Source organism: Pleuronectes platessa, chromosome 22, assembly GCF_947347685.1.
Source record: "Pleuronectes platessa chromosome 22, fPlePla1.1, whole genome shotgun sequence".
NCBI lineage: Eukaryota > Metazoa > Chordata > Actinopteri > Pleuronectiformes > Pleuronectidae > Pleuronectes > Pleuronectes platessa.
In genome coordinates, this window is record NC_070647.1 from 4,191,326 (window position 1) to 4,211,884 (window position 20,559).

Below are 20,559 nucleotides of genomic sequence, written 5' to 3' on the forward strand. Positions count from 1 at the left end.
TGATCCCAATTGAGGCCATATACTGTTGTTAATTGTATAGTCAGATGACAGTGAGATCACAGACCAAACTGTAACTAACTAGATTTATGGATGGGTCACAAATGAAATGAAGAAATAATATTGTTTTGCCATCATCCTTAAGACTCTGCATTATTTCTAACTGCACTGGGCCCAAGTTAGTAGCTGATCATGTCTATAAGAACAGGTTATGGATGTTTGAAATCCACTTATTGTGCATCAATTGTGATCATAGATACATACCTTGGTTATCTGATATAAACTATAAATAACAATATATAGCAAAAGTGTGTGTAGTAGCACGTTATTGCGGTTTGATCCAGATAAAAGCTGCAGACACATAAACACACACAAACGGGACGATGCGACTTTAACACACCGCGCGCGCGCACTGACGCCACTGGGTTTGCTGGCAGACGATCACTCTTTTTGTCACAACACCGGAGCGGAGCTGTCCGGAACATCCGGCTGTTGCTCCTCAACATAAACAGCTATGGCGGAGGCAGCAGCAGCAGCGTCCACGGCGGCGACAGGAGTAACAGGAGGCTGGACCAAACACGTAACCTGCAGGTGAGACAGCGCGGGCGTCCGCTCGGGCCGTCGGGGACAAAGACACGTCCGTGTCGCGGTGGTTTTGTCAGCGGACCGACGGGCGCCTGTCAGCGGCGTCCTGGGGACTCAGCTGTTAGCTCGGTGCCTTAGCTCCACTCCTGTGTGTGTGTGTGTGTGTGTGTGTGTGTGTGTGTTGTGTCTGCAGTGGCAGCTCAACGGCCACTAGCTTCGTCGGGAATAACAAACACTGTTAGCAGGCATGTCAACACTGTGGCACCGGGTTTGCCTGTTACAGCTGTCACAACCAAAATTAAAACCAGTAAAAAAAACAGCTCCACTCTGACTTCCACACTGGCACCTGCCGGGGTTGTCACATCCACACTCGGTTAGCTGCCTTCATGAGACCCAATTGTTTGTTGACACAGCGCCACAATTAACAGCCTCTGCTCCCCCGAGAAATGTGACATTCAGACCGCACTGCCATCGCTTGCTCTCGTTGTGAGAAAGATGCGTTGGGTTTAATTTTTTTTTTTGGCCCTTTTTTCCAGATATTTCATGCATGGACTCTGCAAAGAGGGAGAAAACTGCCGGTATTCCCACGATCTGACCAGCAGCCAACCCGCAGCCATGATTTGCAAGTTCTTCCAGAAGGGAAACTGTGTGTTTGGGGACCGTTGCAGGTAATCACACTCACACACACTTAGATAAAAGTCCAATATGCTGATAGAATAAGTCAACTGTATCTATGCAAGGTTTGGAGCTGTCAGTGGAGGTGCATGACAACTTCCCTTTTCTAAAAGTGGCCGTGTTCTCGGGCCAAGTGACAGCGCAGCAGCTCGGCTGGCAGGGCTTCCCGAGAGGGGCTGCAGTTCTGCCCCTCAAGTGCAGCTGACACCCGAGACTGCTCTTTCCTGAGGTGAACTTTTAGTTGGTCTGCGTCTGCACCGACTCGCTTGTAGCCCCAAGGAAGTTGAATCGCCCGCCCCTGTGGCGTTACAGCGTTGGTGAAATTGCACATTTTGAAATATTACAAGCTTGACTTCAGTGTGTGTAGAGCTGGTGGAGGCGTATTTGCGCTTGGTAGCTGAAGCTGAAAGGAATAGGACAACACACTAGTACAGGCATGATGAAGCCAGGCTGATGAAACACAACCGGTGACTCACACACAGGATGGCAACACTCGTGTCCTTGTGCGCCCGGAAAGAGCAGAGTGGCACACTTGAGGTTGGTTTGGGGGTTGTTTGACATTGAAAGCAAGCGTGGAAAATCTGTCGTGAGGTTTATCATGATATCATCAAGCACACGTTTAAAAAAAATCTGATAAACACATGCATAATCAACAGAATTATCATTATCTTCAACTCTATCAAATGCAGGAGGTCTGAACACATCTTTCTGTCTAGAAGACATAAAAATAGATTGTCTATTACTCACGTCCACACTATTTACACCCTTGTTTTGGCACACAACTCATTTAAATGCATGCTTGTGTCCGGTGAATATTTAGCTTTTTGTCTTGAGAGTTTTAAACACATGCAGCCAAGTATTCACTTCAAGGCACGTTGGGCAGTGTGCGGGATTTACAGCATGCCTTTATAAGGTAATCTGTGTCCGTGAACATCATGTTTTTTTTTTTTTTCTATGTCAGATATGCTGTCATTGCATGTGTGCCTACAGACTTATCAGAGAGTAAAAAGCAGACACAGTTTTCAGCCTCGCATAGGAAACATCACCATCCCTGCAGACAGATCTTTGTCTCCACACGAGAACTAGGCCTTTGTTGACTTGTGGCTTCCTCACAAATCTAGAGCACTTTGGCGTGTTTTGAATATATTCATCAGTGTAGATGTATAGTAAAGGGGCTCAGTCATTCAGCAGTACGGGTCCTCTGAGAAACTGATTAGCTCTGTTGTCAAGCTTGAGTGTACCCAGACAGCAGCAGACAGCTGGTTCAGACAGCGTCTGCTCCATGTCTGGCTTCACCAGCATCCCTATAGTTACCAGGGCACTTGTAGGACCACCCCAACATCACCAGGGTTGCATTAGTCACCCACACACTTGATCATTTTTCCTCAATAGTTGGTATGTTGCCTTTAGAAAGCCTACAGCTGAGTGTATAAAGCACTAAGCTGCTGCTGTTGTTGTTGTGTTGATAAGTCACATTCCTTCATCATTGTGATGGAACTGCAGCGAGGAAGATGTCCTCATTATGTCTGTGAACCCCATGGGGCTCTGCTGCCTGTATTATGGGTCCTGAGAAAAGCTCTCAGTGTGGGGGTCTATTATGGTTGAATTCCCCGAGCTCGATCTATTGTGACTGGCTCTGTCTCGCTCTCTCACTCTGTCTCGGTGCCGCTCTCCCTTCTCTCTCTCTCTCCTGCAGCCCCAGGGCCAGACAGAGTGCACTGCAGCCTGCATGGCAATTGCATAACATTCTCTGTTTCCCTCCTGTTTTCTTTCTTTGAGCTGCACGCCCCCCCCCCCCCCGCCCCTCGCTCCTCCTCCCTCCCTCTGTGCTGTTGCTGGGTTCCCCAGGTTCACTCCACTGCAGCACCCTCCTTGCTCATTTATTTATGCGTAACTCCGGCGGCCCTCCTCCCCTCCCTTCTCCCTGGGAACAGACTGGTTAACAGTGGGTTGCGATGGTGCTCGCCATCATGGAGGACGCTAAAGGAGAGATAGTGCCGGGTCTTCCTTTTGTGTGACTGTGTGCACAGGCTGTCATAGGCTGTTAGTCATGCTGTATTATAGCCATGGACTTGACTTTGCTTTCTATAACGAGGTCGCTCTTACAGAAAGCTCAATGCAGACAGCTGAGGGTCTGTTCTCATTGTGCTCCATTAATCATACTATAATGTCCGGAGAATATATATTTTGAAGTCATCACAATGGTTCTGCTGTGTATCAGCAGGAGTGGTTGCATTGTAACGCTCCTCACTTTTCATTTGCTCGATAAGAAAATGTGAAATGTCTGAAAAACACCACATGACAAACTGTGCATGACCAAATTGCTCATAGAAAAAAAAGAAAAAAATGACACTGTGGGATGGAGATGGGAGAGTGTGAAAGTTTTTATTAGACTTAATTATTTGGAACCTACAAAAGAAAAGTATTCTGAAGGGTAACTGAAATGCAGTATTCCCTTGGGCTTCATTAAATACATAACTACGATGCTTTTCATATATGTGAAAAAAAGCTTTCTTTAAAAACTCTGACAGGACGCTGTAACAGTATGTTTAACAGGAATGACTACACAACAATTTGGTTTATTCTGTGTTCATTCAAAATTGTACACCGCATGCAATATTTTAAATGTAAATGAAAAACAAGTGCATTGTGATAAACAATTACATAGTAAACCACGTAAAGTTTGAAGATGAAAACCAGAGAATTAGTCCAATTAGTCAGCAGCTAGAGGTGTGCAGATGTCTCCATTCCAAGATGCAGCACAGTTCTCTAATCAAAGATTATTTCTTGATTCAGAAAAGTCAATCGAAATTCATTACCCTGCAGTTCTCAACATTATGATCGCTTTAAATTATTGTTATTATTATACAAGACTGAGCTGTTTGCTCCATGTTTTGCCTTCAGCTATAGGATGTGCTTACAGGCCTTGTCTGGCACCCATGCAAAGCAGCGCTTAACATTATGCACATCTTCCAGTTCAGCACCGACATTGTTTAAATATAAACAAATGCACTTGCACGCATATGATCATGCATGGGCATGTTGGTTTTAAAACGAGACGTAAGCCGATGCACTGTTGATACATTGCTATCAACAGCTAGTTGGAAATGAGCGGGGCAGTATTTCAGTTATTTTAAGGATGCATTTTTAATATTAGTAATTTAATCTACATAGTTATTATAAAGTGTGTGTGTGTGTGTGTGTGTGTGTGTGTGTGTGTGTGTGTGTGTGTGTGTGTGTGTGTGTGTGTGTGTGTGTGTGTGTGTGTGTGTGTGTGTGTGTGTGTGTGTGTGTGTGTGTGTGTGTGCCTGTGTGCCTGTGTGCCTGTGTGCGTGTGTGTGGAACTCTACTTGTTACAAACTGGGACTTTCAGAAGTAATGACAAATGAAACTGATAACATTTTATTTTCCCAACCGTGACAATACACCTGTCATGTTTCAGGTGTCTGTCAAAACCCAGCAAACAAGTACTGACAACAGTTTACTCTGGTCAAGCATTCATAATGTTATTTCTTACTTCACATATCTGCACTGAGTGAGTTACTGCATGTTGCATCCAAAACCCATAATTATTTAATTTTTGAACCAAGTGCCTGCTGAGCTCCTCTCATTTTAAATAACCAACAAACACAGGCACTGCTTCACAGTAAAAACAGCAGTCGTTACTCTCTTTCTTACCAGAACTAAAGTACCACAGTAAACAAAATGTTAAACTGTTGGTATTGCCGGTAATATTACACAATGTAATGTTTTAGTAAGATCAGATAGAGGTGACTTGCTGTGCAGTAAATATCCTGCACCATCCAGAACTTTCCTGTACTCTTATCCCTCCTGTGCCCCAGACCCCATCCTCCTGTTATTGCTAGATGTATCGTATACAAAGCAGATGACTGATGAGGTTAGTTACAAATTAATTTCACTATCGACTAACACAAGTCATCTCAACAACAAATCAATAATGTTAGCTGGCTAGCTAGCTGACAGGATCCTTTCTAGCTTGTTTTGCCTGCAGACATGTCAGGTCTGTAATTACCTTCTGTAAGGACGTTCTGTTTCATCTGCGTTGCTTTGTTTCTCTGTTCTTCTTTTCACTTTTGTTTGACATTGTGAGATATGGCAAATGTGTCTGAATCTCGATGGGAAAAATTCCGACACATTTAGGGGGTTGCTGGTGATGAAGATGTGCGATTGCGTGCAAATATGAATCTGGGTCGAGATAATTAAAATGTGGTTTATGTTAGGATATAAGCTTTTTCCAGCTGCTGTATGTTTAGTAACGGGACTAAAATATATGCTTCTATGGCAGTTCTAGTTGAAACTGTGTGTGCACATGTGTGTGTATGCTGTGCAGGATTATTGACAGTAAGAGCTTAATGAGTGGGAGCCATGTGTGTGTATATCTGTGTGTTTGCATGTGTGATTATGAGCTTTTTTCCCTAGATGTAGCCTCATTATATTTATTGTGCCTGAGCCTCTGAATCCATAAAAGCACAATATTCACAGTGAAGCAGGTGTATTGTTGTTCTACGTTTGTCGACTGTCTGCATCATGCTTTACTTGCATTTTTAAAGCTCAACCTGGTGGTTGGTTGCAGTAATAGATTGGTTCATATAATAACAAGAGGAGTCAGGTAACAGCTGTAGGCAGCTGTCCTCAAATGACGTGAGCCATAGATTAACGCCCGTCAACAGAGAGGAACTTGTTAGTCATCATCTGACATACCTGCTTTATGTCCCAGACAACATGTACATTATGCAGCGGTACAGTATGTACCGTTCTAATATTATTTTTTTTTAAATTTTATCCCGAACATATATGTGGAGAGGTGCCGTTAAGGGTTTCCTTCTGAAGTCACTAAGTGAGCTGCACCCTTCCAACCTATAAGAAAATGCCAAAGTCAGGGGTGGGAGCTCACGTCTGTCAATAAATCTGTAGTAATACTCCTCATGCAGCAAGGCTTTAACAGTGTCAGCTGCTGGAAGAGGTAGCTATGGCTGCCTCACAGGGTGGCAAGCTCCCGTCACTTGCAGTACTTGAGATGACACAACAAAGACGTAGGCGAGGGGCTGGGTGGAGAATAATGGAGCAAAGAGACTGAGGAGGAGGAGGAGTAGTAGGAGTGGAGTGGTCTGCTTTTGAGCTGCTAGCACTGGCTTAAATATTAGAACTTGTGCTTTGTTGTTTTTAGCAACAAGGATGTATTGGTTTGATTCAACTGATGTATTGGGCTATATAAAGTTTGTCATATTCGCAAGGTATGGGGCATAAAAATACCACAGATAATTGTGTAATACATAATGATTTTAAAAAACAAATCTCCGATCATCTGTTTCAGTTATAAAAATTGTGCCCACGGCCTAACAGCCCTATCCCACCATTTTACACGCATTCCAGTAAGAGTATAAATCTCACTTAACTAGCATTTTATTTTTGTAATGTCTGAAGCACCGTAAACACCTTAACCCATAGCCCATGTATGTGAGGGTCCTGAAAGAGACATTTTTATCCCAAATAAAGCTATTTTACGAATTCTTCATTGAGGTTTCCTCATTAGAATATTATAGTTTTATCCTCATCTTTCAGCCCAAGGCTAATCAAAATAGATTGTGATCACAGTAAAAATAGGCACCCAGGATAAGCTCTCAAGGATTTATATCATTGTCATATACAGACAAATTTAATTATGTGCTGTTATCTTGCCCATGTTCTTTACTGTCAAATGTGACCTAACGTCGCACTCTGTGCCTCTAATTTCTTTGCCGTGGCTACTGAAGGATACTGTGTCTGTCTCAGGTTGTGAAACTGTTATCCTCTGCACAGCGAAACACTGTGGAGATCAACCTACACCTAAAAACAGCCCAGCCCAGGGGATGCCAGTTTACATTCCAGCTGCATGCTTATTATTTACAGTGGGACGAGGAAAACCAAAATATTCTTTCAACTTCAAAGCGCTAGAATGTACAGTTGAAAACAGTGTGACAGGTCCCGTCTGTGACAGACGTCTTATCAAGCCTAAAAGAAGGCTCTAGTCTGAACAGACTGTTATACTTGAGGTCAGACTGAGTCCAGTATCTTGGAGTCGTCCTTGTCCTCTGTGTCAGTAAACTGAAGGGTCAATGAAGTCTAAGGCACAGATCAGGCAGAGTTTTACTTACAGGTTGCAAAACAAAATGCGCACTGCACTGCTTATTATTGTTAAAGCTTGCACTCTCTCATTGAGATTTTGAATCTCTTTTTCAAGAGAGACCTTAAAACAGAACATTCCCAACCAGTAAATAAATACAAAGGAGTCAATAAATACAAATAACACAATATGGACTAATTCAAACAATTACGAGAATCATGAAAAACCTCTGATAACAAAGTTTTAAAATCACCAAGGGGAATGTAAGATTGCAGCCGTGGTACACATTGCAGCTCATTCCATGTAAAAGGTGCATAATATCTGAACCCAAGACTTCCAACATCAGTGCGAGTGTAGGGGATATCTGAGGTGATGTCTTTACTGGATCCTGTACTGTAGTGACTAGTTTAAATGAGAGAAGAGAAGGTAGTTTGCAATGTGCCTCCAGGCCTGCTGTTTTATGTCCAGGTATTGCTAACTGCCATTTTCAATAGTGAGAGACTGTCAGTAAAGATGGGCAGCGTGTCTCTATTTCTTCGCACTTTGCAAAAGTGAAGCCAAAAATATCTCTGATTACGGATGCTGCCATCTTGCTTCTAGGGACATCATTTAGAGCCTGAGTCTGCACAGCAAGGACTGTGGAGTGGAGCTACTGTAACATTAACAAGTAGTGAACATCACTGTATTGAATCCAACTTGTTTCGATTTAGTAATAAGCAGTAAGACAACATGAACAAAATATTATTTTGTTCTATAAGCTAATCGCCAATTGAGCAACTAGTGTCTGAGCTGTGTGCAGTTTCCTGCCAAACGGATTGCTGGCTACCTGGAGGAGATAGAATCTCTGTTGACAGAGGGGAACTCAATGGTAAAAATGGACTGAGGGACTCATGCTTTCCAAGAAAACATAGTATTGAGTCTGAGCACAATAACCTATGGACGTGTGTTGGCTGTTACCAACTTGATAATGGTTAATCATACAAATGTGAAATTCTTAAAAGTAATATTGTAGACTCAGTGTGTGTATTGTTCTGATGCAACCGCAATGTCTACGACTTCAACTTGGGCTACATCCATACTGCTACAGTGTAGTTAAAAATAAATCTCTATCCATACTAACTCGCGTAACGATGTATCCCTAGTCTGCAGCCGACTAACATTATGCATACTTTATGTTATTTCTTGTAAGCACCACAAACTAGTGTGCTAATGACTTGGTTCAGATTTTTTTGTGTGCCTTTTTTAATGATGAAAATCCTGTGTGCTCTACTTATTAAATTATGAAGCTATTATAATTTTTATTTTGTATGTGTAGACTCAGTTATCCTGGGCTGCACATATATAGTGTCTCAAAATGACGATTTTGTACTGTCAGTTATCAACTTAGGTTAACCTGTTTTGAAATCTAGCTCCTTTCCTTCCGCCCCGTATCGTTACTGTGATTGTAGCTTCGCCGTGTTTGTGTTTTGGGTAGGGCCAATTATTTTCAGTTAAACAAACCCGGTCCCGTGTGACTTCTCAGGTTTGAACACTGTAAACCGGCAAAAAACGAGGAGCCGTCAACACCGCAGATGCTGCCGCTGCCCTCCGCCGGCCCGTCAGACCCAGAACCCAGTGAGCCAACACCTGGCACAGGGGCACAAGACTGGGTCAACGCTGCTGAGTTTGTTCCTGGACAGCCGTACTGTGGACGGGGTGAGTGACTAGCATTGGTTACACCAACTTTGATATCGATGCTGTCATTTAAACACCATAACTTATGAAGGGACCACCTCTTTCACGATGTCCCTATTCGATCCTTGTGTTTTACTAAGTTAAACAATCCAATTTTTCCCATTTGTGAGATCAATTCACAGCCACCAGGCAGCTGTTCACATCACATATTCAAATCCTATCATATGGTATGTTGTGAACTTACCTATAATGATGTGTCAAGGGCTCCAGTTTGACTGTGAGCATCAGTGTCTTGGTGGAAATAGACTGCGAATCTGTGGTGGCAGGCAAATTGAAGAATCAGCAAATAAAAACTAATGGCAACAATATTTGTCTAGTTTTTGGTCAACAGCTAGAACAAAAAGTCAATAATTTATCTTTCTTCTGTGGGCTGTACTCAAGTCAGCTGAACAAGAGGCCTTAATGCCAATTAAATGATGCCACATAGCTTGCCACATAGCTTGACCAGACTTCACAACCATGTTAAAGTGTAAAGATTGGTTGAAGCTGCCTTTTGACCAAACGTGCCTTGAAGTCCAACAGTTTGTTAGTTTTATGTTTTGTTTTTCAAGAAACTAAAAGGCTCCTGCAAACCGTTGTGTTTCTGACGAGGTCTAAAAGATTGCTGACTTTAAGGAGGACATCCGTTGGCTTTCGAATGAGCTGCGGAACAGAGACTCTATCTTGAGCAGCTTCATTGATGAGCAGACCAAAATACTCAAGGCATGAGCCCTCTACGTGTCCCCGGCTTTGATCCCTCTCTACCCCAAAACACCAGACGCTTTGGTCTGAGGTCTTAGTCCGCAGTTGCAAGAGGGGCTCTTGTGAGGTTTTCTCACCACCCCCACTCAATCCTTTCAACCGCTTCACTGCCTTGTCTGATGACTCTCTGACACATCCAGCCGATCTGTGGCACTTGATCTCCCCTCTCGGGATCATTCTTTGAAAACAGCACCTGTCGGCCTTGAGCCCCTCCTCCCTCCATTGGATATCAGTCTTCCTGTAACTAAGCGACTCACGCCAAAGCAAACTCAGCGCCCCCCCATCACAAGTCACATCCTCACACCGTCGTAGGAGGCTGGAAGAGGCTGTGCCCCGACGCTCTGGATCTCTTCCTTGCCTAGATTTGGGAAATAGTCCTTCATTCAAGTCAGAGTTTGCGCCCTCCTCATCTGCCTCACATACACATTCACCACTTGATCAGTGGCAGACAGCGTGGAGGCAGTTCAGGCTCGTTCCTGCCAAGAACAGCGTTCTCCCAGCCCTCTTTTTCTCCCCACAAACACTTATAGTGGGCGATTCCATAATTAGGAAAGTCCGTTTTTTCAATGGAGTCACTCATTGCATCCCCGGAGCTACAGTCCCAGTCATCCTTGGAAATCTCCCGGGGCTACAGCGCTCACTCCCTCTGTCCATAACCCGAGTGATAGTTCCTGTGGGAATCAACGACACGGCTCTTCAGCAGTCTGAGCTCACGAGACGGATTTTGAACAGCTTTTCAACTTCTTTAAAACTTGTGGCAAATCCGTCTTTATCTCTGGTCCTATCCCCATACTGGGCCGCGGAGTTGGGCGCTTAAGCAGAATCCTCAGTCTTAATAGTCAGTCAGCCTGGTCAGGGCACTGCCTTGGCTTTGTTGACAACTTCAATTTGTTCAATTAGCCGTGTCAAATTTGATTCTAATCTTCAAAACACATGTTAATCAAATAATTAAATCCTGTTACTTCCATCTACGAAACATTTCTACTATCAAATCGTTTCTTTCTCTCCCTGACCTAGAAAAACTAATTCATGCCTTTTGTTTTTTCGCCCGCTGCCGCTCGTATTATAACAAAACAAACCGTAGGGCTCATATCACGCCAATTCTTATGTCCCTTCAATTTTTATCAGTTCAATTCAGGTTTTTTTTTAAGATTATTTTTTATCTCTATATGGGCTGGCCCCAGCAAACACTTCACAGCTCTTGACTCTCTCTATCGTAACCTGAGATCGGCCAGCCTGTCCCTGTTGGCTGTGCCTAGGTCAAGGCTGGCTACCCAAGGTGACCCAGCTCTTAAATTGGACGGAACAGAATATCTTTTATTACAATCGATTCTTCATTTTGCCATGGACTTTTGTGTGAATCACTTTGTAACCTCGTTTAGACAAGTGCTATACAAATAAAGTTATAATTATAATTATTTTATTTTTTTAATTATTATTAAAGACAAGGAAAGAATGGGCAAATTTAGCCATTCACTATTGAACAACCGACAATACAATAAGCTGTTCCACATGAAGTAGACCTCAAAAGTACGATGATGCAATACTACAACACTGGTTCACATAGAGGGAATTCAGATCATGCTGCTGTTGATCAAAAAGAGATGGCTACTATTTACAAAGCATATCTGAACTTATCGACATATAGAAACCGATCTAATGAGCTCAGCAAGGGATGATCACCTGAAAACTCAACCAATCAGGCTTGTTGAGAGACACAGTCCCCACCTTTTTTAATTTGTATTTATATAGCGCTTTTCTAGTCTTGATGACCACTCAAAGCGCTTTACAGTACAGTTTCACATTCACCCATTCACACACACATTCATACAGTGCATCTATCCCAGCACTTTGTTAATCTATGGGGGGGGGGCATTCTGAGTTCAGCATCTTGCCCAAGGACACTTCGGCATGCAGATGGTACAGACTGGGAATCGAACCGCCGACCTTCAGGTTGGAGGACGACCACTCTACCCCTCAGCCACAGCCGCCAATGACTTGGTTCTGATTAAAGGGCCCATATTGTGTAAATTCTGTAAAAGGTTTTTAGTTCCTGGGGAAATTTAAGCTGCAGTGGAAAAGCAGCTTCAGTTGCATTTTGAGGCTTGTCTGTGCGCCAGATAAAAGTTGAGTGCAGCGGGGAAAGCTCGGGAAGTTGTGTTTTCAGATCAAATTTTCCTCATTGGTAAAAGATCAAGAATAAATGTTTGTCAAACAGACAGTGTTTGTCTCTAATAATGATGCGTCGCTCTTGTCCAGCTGAGCAGGTGAACGGGGAGAGCTCCGGCCCGCTCATCGAGGAGTTCGACAGCGACACGGCGCAGGACAACAAGCGGCGGAGGAAGCAGCTCTGTCCGTACGCCGCCGTCGGAGAGTGCCGCTACGGGATCAACTGTGCCTATCTCCACGGCGACGTCTGCGATATGTGTGGCCTTCAGGTGCTCCACCCCACTGACAGCAACCAGCGCTCAGAGCACACTAAGGTAACGCTTACACACACAGCCTCGTGGTGCTTTCACGTTAACAATGCTGGTTAGGGGACTTCATTGTCCTGCTGCCATACGTATCCTGCAGTCCTTGGATTTATTAGAGGGTGAGGGAGGGGGTTATAGTATAAAGCAGAAATAATAGAACTGACACATTTCCTCATCTATTCATCCTCGTGGTGACTTTTCTGTGAGGAAGCTGCGTTTTTGAAGAGCGAGTGAATGCTTGAATGGACTTCTGACTCTTTGGAGTTATGTAAAACTGCAGGTACAGAGCGGGGGTGCTTCTCTCACAAATCACCTTGGGCTACGACCTGAATTATTTTTGAGTCATTAGAACAGAGATTTTTACAAACTTCTTCCAAAGTGCAGATTAAAAAACAATCTATCTGTTTATCAGTGTGTGAATCATCACAGCTTACTTTGGGCATGCCCTCTGTTGCTTTGTGTAAAGAACATGTGCCAGAAACGACAACAACAACAATGGTGGCTAGATATCAGTTTTTCTACGTCGGCCGAGCACTGCTTGGTCTGATGACAAGTTTGCAGCTTAATGTAGATTCGCTAACACATTACCTACATTAAGAGGCGGCTGCCTCACCTACATGGTCTACTGCATTCTTCTCTCTTTGATTGCATAGTAAACATGAGCTTAAAGCCGCTGAGATTACAAAGTCATCTGCAGGGAATGAGTGCTTAACATGTATTATTCTGTTTAATGCAGTGTGGCTGGATGATGTTGAGCCACATGATAGCTTGAGGTTGCCTGACAAGGACCACAGCTGTGTCAATACAATGGTCTAATTTCAAATATATATGAAGAGGGCTGTTTATTTACTTTAATCAAGTACTTTAGAGAACCTTATGCTGCTGTACTAACAAATCTGTATGTTTACTTATGCAACAAACTGTCTCTTATACTGTTTGCACTTTTATCACTTTAATCACTACGTTTACACTTTAGAGAACCTTATGCTGCTGTATGAAAAAATCAGTATGTTTACTTAGTATTAGGAAATGTCTTGTGTTATATATTGTGCCTGTGCATTTTATATGTTTCACTGTGGGAGAGTGGGAAACGTCGTATCGATTCCTTGTATGTTTTGAACATGTTAAGAAATTGACAATAAAGCTACTTTATCTGTATCTACTACTGCCGTTGAGCACAGCCTGAGCACATAACACAATCTAGTCTGTTAGAAGTTGAATGAAACATCTGAGGTTGAATGAAATTCAGAATGATCAGGTTTGGGTGTTGATGATTGAACCGTTCCCTCCTCTAGGCGTGCATCGAGGCCCACGAGAAAGACATGGAGATTTCGTTCGCCATCCAGCGCAGCAAGGACATGATGTGCGGTGTGTGTATGGAGGTGGTGTTTGAGAAGGCCAACCCAAGCGAGCGCCGTTTTGGCATCCTCAGCAACTGCAGCCACTGCTACTGTCTAAAGTGCATTCGCAAGTGGAGGAGTGCCAAGCAGTTTGAGAGCAAAATCATCAAGTGAGTCATTTGTTCTTGACAATGATGGTTTGGGAAGAGGTCTTTCTCCAAAATACTTAGTTTTTGTCAGTTGAAAGACTGAAGTGTCTTTGTTTCTGTGGTAGACTGTGGGCTCCGTAGCTCTCAGACGAATGGGTAAATAATTTCGAAATCTATATCAGGTAGATTTTCAAAGAAGATTGTCTAATAGATATTATGGGCAGTTTTTCCCCCCCTCTCGCTTTTTGAATGTTTTAAAGGCCCCAAGACTAAGACATCATGCACGGCTTGTCTCAAACTTACAAAATATTAATGAGCAGCTGGAGGAATTGAAATAATTTTCTGAACATCATATTAGAAGCTTAAAATCGTATTGATCCTGATTTGAGGACACGATTTTAGTGGTTATTTCTCTGTGATACTGGTACTACTTTGCAAAGCAGCATTGTAAGGTCTTTTGGACATTTTGTATTGTGGATGTCCTAACTATAATGTTATTTGTCACCTTACTTTTTGATTTTTCTCTGCAGGTCTTGCCCAGAGTGTCGAATCACATCCAACTTTGTCATCCCCAGCGAGTACTGGGTGGAAGATAAGGAAGACAAGCAGAAACTCATCCAGAAATACAAGGACGGCATGGGGTACACAGACCATTTTCTATACTCTGGGACCATATATTTAGTACATGTTCCTATGTCAAAAGCAGTATCACTGCCTCTCTGTAGCAGTTTTTCCTCATCTTTTATGAAAGATTTCTCTTTGCCTTTAATAAAAAGAGGAATTTCGCTGTTATCTCATCTAAAATCTGGTCTTCTAACGCTGTTCTACTAAACAGTCGAGTGTCAGCAATTTCCAATCTCCCTGCAGCATGGAGCAGAGAGATTTTGAGTAGAAAGCTGTTGTGGGTGGATGTGCTCAGAGTCATACAGGAGTGGGATGGTGAATCTGTGGGAGTGGGCAGTAACGGTGGGAAGAAAAACCTGTCCAGTGCAGACCTTCACTCTGAAATGTTGCCCTCATTCAATCAAAAAAAAGCTCCACAGAGAACTGATTCACCTCCTAAAGACTCTAATGACCGATCTCCGTTGCATGATTGGTGTGTGTGTGATTTATTTTGAGACAATCTGACCTGATGTGTGTGTTCTCTGGTTTGTACCCTGCAGGACTAAACTGTGTCGATACTTTGACGAGGGCCGCGGAACATGCCCCTTCGGCTCGAATTGCTTCTACAAGCACGCCTTCCCTGACGGGCGACTGGAGGAAGCTCAACCCCAGCGTAGACAGACGGGCTCCAACAGCAGAAACCGGGTAAGTGACCCCGTACATTAGCTTTACCTCGATGCTTCCAAATTATTATTTTTTTAAATCGTGTGGGCGTTAATTATATTTACCTCTAGTGGTAACAACCATAACGACACCTCTTTAACTGTGGCACCCTCTGCTGGATGACGAGAAAAACAGGAACATTTCTGGCATGCAAGAAAAAAGGAGAACCCTGTAACAAATACTACTTTACTTCAAATAGCCTGTATTTGTAGAATCTAGACTAAGTTTCGTCTTACTTTATGTATTGAGTCAGTATTGGCAACACATTTATAACATATGTACCACTGACCAGAGTCCAGTCCCCTAAAGCTGCAACCTCAACAATGAATATAGAAATGTAACAGTTGTTTCATTTGAGGTTGTGTGAAATCGCATCACAAAATTTGTATTAGTTCAAATAACGCAGATCACAAGACTTCATATTACATTAGTCACATGTGAATCGCCTCAATTCATCATCACTTTATTTTTTAAGAAGTAGTAGTTATGGCACCTTTCTGAAATCTGGTGAAAGGAGAACTCAGGCAGCAGTTGATGTCTTATCAGAAGGTTTGATGTAGACATGATGCATCAGAAGGTGAAACAATACACAAACGCTAACAAAGTAACAAGCAATGGTCACCCCCCAGTCTGAAGAGGTCTCCCACAGCATCTCCATATATCTCCCTCACCCTGCGTCCCCCATTCAGACAGCACATCCATGAATGGCTACAATTACTGTCACTCTCTGTCACATGTAGGTGTTTGCATCCTATTGGATAGTTAAGACTTAAGCATGCATAACTAAATCACATTGTGTCCTCACTTCTTACAAAAGAGTTAAAGTCTGTGAGAGTTGAAATTGTTGTCTCTGTGTCTGGTACATCTGAGCTAGATATGAAAGTCCCTAGACGCTACAATGTACTGTCGGTTGGCCCTTTATCTATAACCTGACCTTGGGTACTGCTTAGAGAGAGAAGGGAGTATCTGTGGAATTTGGACAGGCACTATTATCCTGTAGAGATTTGATGTGTAATATACAATATATACATTGATAGATAGTTGTCCTGGGGAAAGTCCCGATGGGTGAAACGCATCTCAACACAAAATGAGACCGAAGGTCCAAATTAAGATTTCTGCCTGTTTTTTCCTTTTTCACTTTAATAATTGGTTAGATTGAAAGAGGTTATGAGATACTGATGGCTTCAAAACGATTTGTTCAGGACAACGTGTTTTAATCGCACGCTCCTAAAATGAAGCCGAATCACATCTGACTTGGTGTCATGTTTTCTGACCGCCCCCTCTCCTCCTCAGAGCTCGAGGCGAACACCGCTGTGGGACATATTTGATGAGAGGGAAAGCACCGACTCCTTCGACAACGAGGACGAGGAGATGGTGACGTTCGAGCTGAGCGAGATGCTCCTCATGCTGCTCGCCGCGGGAACCGACGACGAGGTGACAGACTCAGAGGACGAATGGGACTTGTTTCACGAGGAGCTGGACGATTTCTATGAAATTTACCTATAGCAGCCCCACCAACTTCCTCCCCCCCTTCCCCGCCCCCATGTATACTAGACACTAGAATGGACTGTCTTGTGCGAGTGATGGACAGTAGCTTTTATTCCCCACCCTCTGTATTGTGGCAGTGCCTTTCAGCAGGCCATTAATAAATGAACTTGATAAAAGATAAAAGGAAAAAAAAAAAAAATCCAACTTGTCGGTGCGCTCGTGCTAAACATTTTCTAGACATCTATCCTTGTGAGTCTATCTTGTGCGGTTCCTGTGAAAAGGAAAAATAAGAAAATGACAAAGTGAACTCGATATAAGATTTAACGAAAAATCAACTTTCTTCAAATATTGCTAATAAAAGTTGTTAAGTTCATTTGTGGGTGTGGGTTTGACTTGTTTATCATCTAGCCAGGTGTTTGTACATAAAACTAAAACTCTGAGGATGCACTCGAACTTACTCAGCACCATGTACTGTAACAGTGATGGGCATGTTGTAAGATTTTACAAAACGGTTTCTGAAGGCCGAAATGTTTTTTTTCTTTATTAAAGTTGCTGAGAGCCAATATATTGTGCTGATGTTTAATAAATTGACCATAATCACTTTCATGTTGTACTGGAAAAGTATTTTCCGTGTCCCCCTATAGAGGTCTGTACTTTCTTTTTTGAAAAAAACCTTTTATGAGACATTTGGGTCAGATACACCAAACAAACTGTGTGTGAAACTCATGTAGGGTTTGTGCACCGTGCGGCAGTGGGAAGTCGTGCCCTGATCATCGGGCGGCCATCTTTGTTACTGGGACACTGTAGTCACTGAGGGGCTCATTGAATAAGTTACTCAAAGAAAAATGAAAACATTGTTGGTTGTGAAAGTCAGGAGGACACTCACTGGCTGGAATAGCTGAAACAAATATGGGCCAAACCTATTTTGAGTTTAAGAAATTAAGTTTCAAGTTTATGAATGTGTAAAAGCAAAATTGGGAGTTGTAGAAATAACAAGAAAATGTTTCGAAAACTGATCGGGTTACACAAAGCCTATCTTCTGCCATAATTTGTATATTACATGTATTAACACAACTAAAACTTTGTTTTCATCTCCTAAACTCAAAGTTATTTTTTTTCAAAGGCTCCTCAACCATTGAAAACAACAACAAAAATTCACGCCCATAGAGCGCTGCTCAGTGCTGCCTCTGGTGATTGAAAGCTGTATTGCAGCAATACTACTGAACAAAATGCACTGTATCTTTAAGAGTAACGAATTTTAGGAGCTGCTCAGTGACTGGTTGGTCTCGGTTAGCGGGGCCTCTGATTGTGTGACAGGTGAACCCCACCTCCCTCTTGTCGGCACACCCTCTGTAAAGCCTTTCAATTGGTCTGGGAAACATACTAAGTGATTTCACTGTAGCTAAGGTCCAATGTTATGTTAACGTTAGGATTCTCCAGATCCGTTTTATCGTTCTGTGATTCCTACCTGTAGCTTTTGGGTCCCACGTTCATCAGCAATCTGCTGTCGGTCAAAATGGACAAAATAAAGATGGAGGTAATTATTCTCCCTTTCACTATTCTGAGTCACAGCGTCTGCGGACGTCTGTGTTACCACAAGACAAATCTCAAAGGTCAATGCTTGTGACTAAAAACTCATGAGCAGACTGATGGTGCAGCGGGGTCAAGGAGCTGAGCGACTCCCTGTTCTGTTTCTGCTTCTTGCATTGTGAGCTTTGCTGTTAGGCTGCTCATCCACTGACTCCTGATGGCGAGTCTCAGCCCGTTGAACTCCATTGGAATGCATTTGTTTATACTGATATGTGTGTTTTCTATGTTCCACAGCCATCCATCCTAACTTGAAATTAAAGTTTATTATCAACCTCTACTGTGTACTGTCTCATCAGTTTCAAATAAGTGGGTACTACACCAAACGCAGCATTGGCAGATCTGTAGTAATGATTGTATTTGTCTGATAACTTAGCCCTCTGTAAGCTGTACGATCAATACTGCCAAAATTCCCATAATGTACGATAATTTAATTAATAGCTGACAGTATAATTATCAGTATCGTACGATATTGAAGTATGTACCTGTATCAACATGCTTTTTGTGATGTAGGTGCATGAATATGGACCATGTACGTCTATTTCTCTCCTGTCAATCATAATTGGTACACTGGCAGAGGATGTGGATTTGTAGGCGGAGTCAAATACTTTCAATCCATATGTTTTATGAAAGTACTGTTTATTCATAACATAGTGTTGTGCTTGTAGTCACAAAGAATGATGACAAACTCTACAGTTCCCATTTGGCTCAACTGAGCTTTTTATTGTGTCTTTTATGTCATCGTTTAGGAATAATTATCTCAAAATCCCCCTCCCAAGTTATTGATGACCGCTAGTCATTAGTGTTATTGGAACCTCACAAAGCATTGAACTACAGCCTGGTTCAACACTTTTTCGGGTCCCCTGGAAACATTCCCATTGTCGTTTCTGCAATTTGCAGCAAGTTTGTGTATTTGCATGTGGTGTGACTTTCTGCAGCGCACGCGTTGTCAAATTGATAAATTTGTTTCCCTAATTTGCACGTGTTTTTTTTTTAATTTGCAGTGCGCTGAGCTCTCTGGGCCATTGTAGCTCAAGCGGTTTTCTAACCAAAGAGTTGTTGCACTCTCTTGTCCATACCAGATTATGAAAGGAATTTTAAAAGGAAGCTTATACTCAGAAGTGGAGCTTTTAGATATTTTGGGTTTCATGCATGTACAGTATTTTCTATTTCCATGGCAACGAGTTTTACTTGGCCATATTGAGAGTCCGTTTTCAACTCTGAACCTTTTATCCCTTAGCAACAGGGAGACAACACAGCAGTCTGTTTACAGTGTGTGGGTAGGAAGGTATTGACTTGTTATCACTGGCATCAGTCGATACTCAACACCGGTACACTAAATACACTGCTGATGACGGGCGTCTTTGATAATGCTGCATTTGCAATTTTATTTTACATGTGCTTTACATAAAAATTTGTTATTCACCGTGAATTTCCATTTGACATATTTGTATATCTGCACGACAGGTCGAGAATGTGTCATTGTAAAATCATTTCTTCAAATCAATGATGTAAATATCATAATTTTGTTGATATGTGCATGCGTCATCTATTACTTCTGTCCGTCCCAGGAGTGATATCCCTCACATGTGGCTCTCTCTGAGACTTCCATGTTTTTTACCCTGTTAATAGGGTTTTTTAGGCCATTTTTCCTTCCTCTTTTTGAGGGTTAAGGACAGAGGACGTCACACCTTGTAAAGCCTTATGAGACAAACTTGGATTTGTGAATATGAGCTATTCAAATTTGGATTGATTGCCTGAAAATCCAGAATATCTTGTTTAGAATGAACAGAAACAGATATAAAAAAACTATGACGATAAAACAGACAGTTCCCCCAGATCTAAAAATAAAAGTCACACACACACACACACAGAGTTCAGTGAGGGCAGCCCTTCGCCCTCCACTCTGGAGTCTTCCATGGCAACAGCACCTGTGTATTCCATTCAGCCAATCAAATCCCCCCCTTGACTCTTGAGAACCAGAGTCACATGACGAGCAGCACAGACATTGACCCTGCTCCATGTTGTTGTTATGATTTGAGTTTTTTTATTACATTTTTAAGGGAAGCAGAGATTTCAGTACAACAGTTTGTGACATCGATCGTCATCCAGCCAATGAGTTTGGTTCCAGGGCTGCCATCTGATTGGTCAACTCAGCCAATTGCTTTTTGACTATGTCTGTTTTTTTTAATGGTTGTTGATAATTTTTTGTTGTTTCAGGGGAATATGTCAGATGTCCTGATGGGTTAGAGTGGATATGAGCATTACTTTGACCACATGAAGGTGTTGATGGAAACATGTGATTAAAATACAGAATAAGACAAAAAATAACAATAATG

The 20,559-nt window shown here is 42.5% G+C and overlaps 1 protein-coding gene across 1 annotated transcript; it reads left to right on the plus strand.

The window, feature by feature from the left end:
- The first annotated feature begins 448 nt into the window (after nucleotides 1–448).
- mkrn1 (makorin, ring finger protein, 1) lies at nucleotides 449–18,498 on the plus strand. Its single transcript, XM_053414933.1, has 8 exons — nucleotides 449–588; nucleotides 1,119–1,250; nucleotides 8,904–9,076; nucleotides 12,116–12,339; nucleotides 13,626–13,840; nucleotides 14,350–14,460; nucleotides 14,983–15,127; nucleotides 16,439–18,498. Exons 1-8 carry the CDS (start codon nucleotides 512–514, stop codon nucleotides 16,649–16,651), a joined length of 1,290 nt encoding a protein of 429 aa, XP_053270908.1. The 5' UTR covers nucleotides 449–511; the 3' UTR covers nucleotides 16,652–18,498.
- The last annotated feature ends 2,061 nt before the right edge of the window (nucleotides 18,499–20,559 follow it).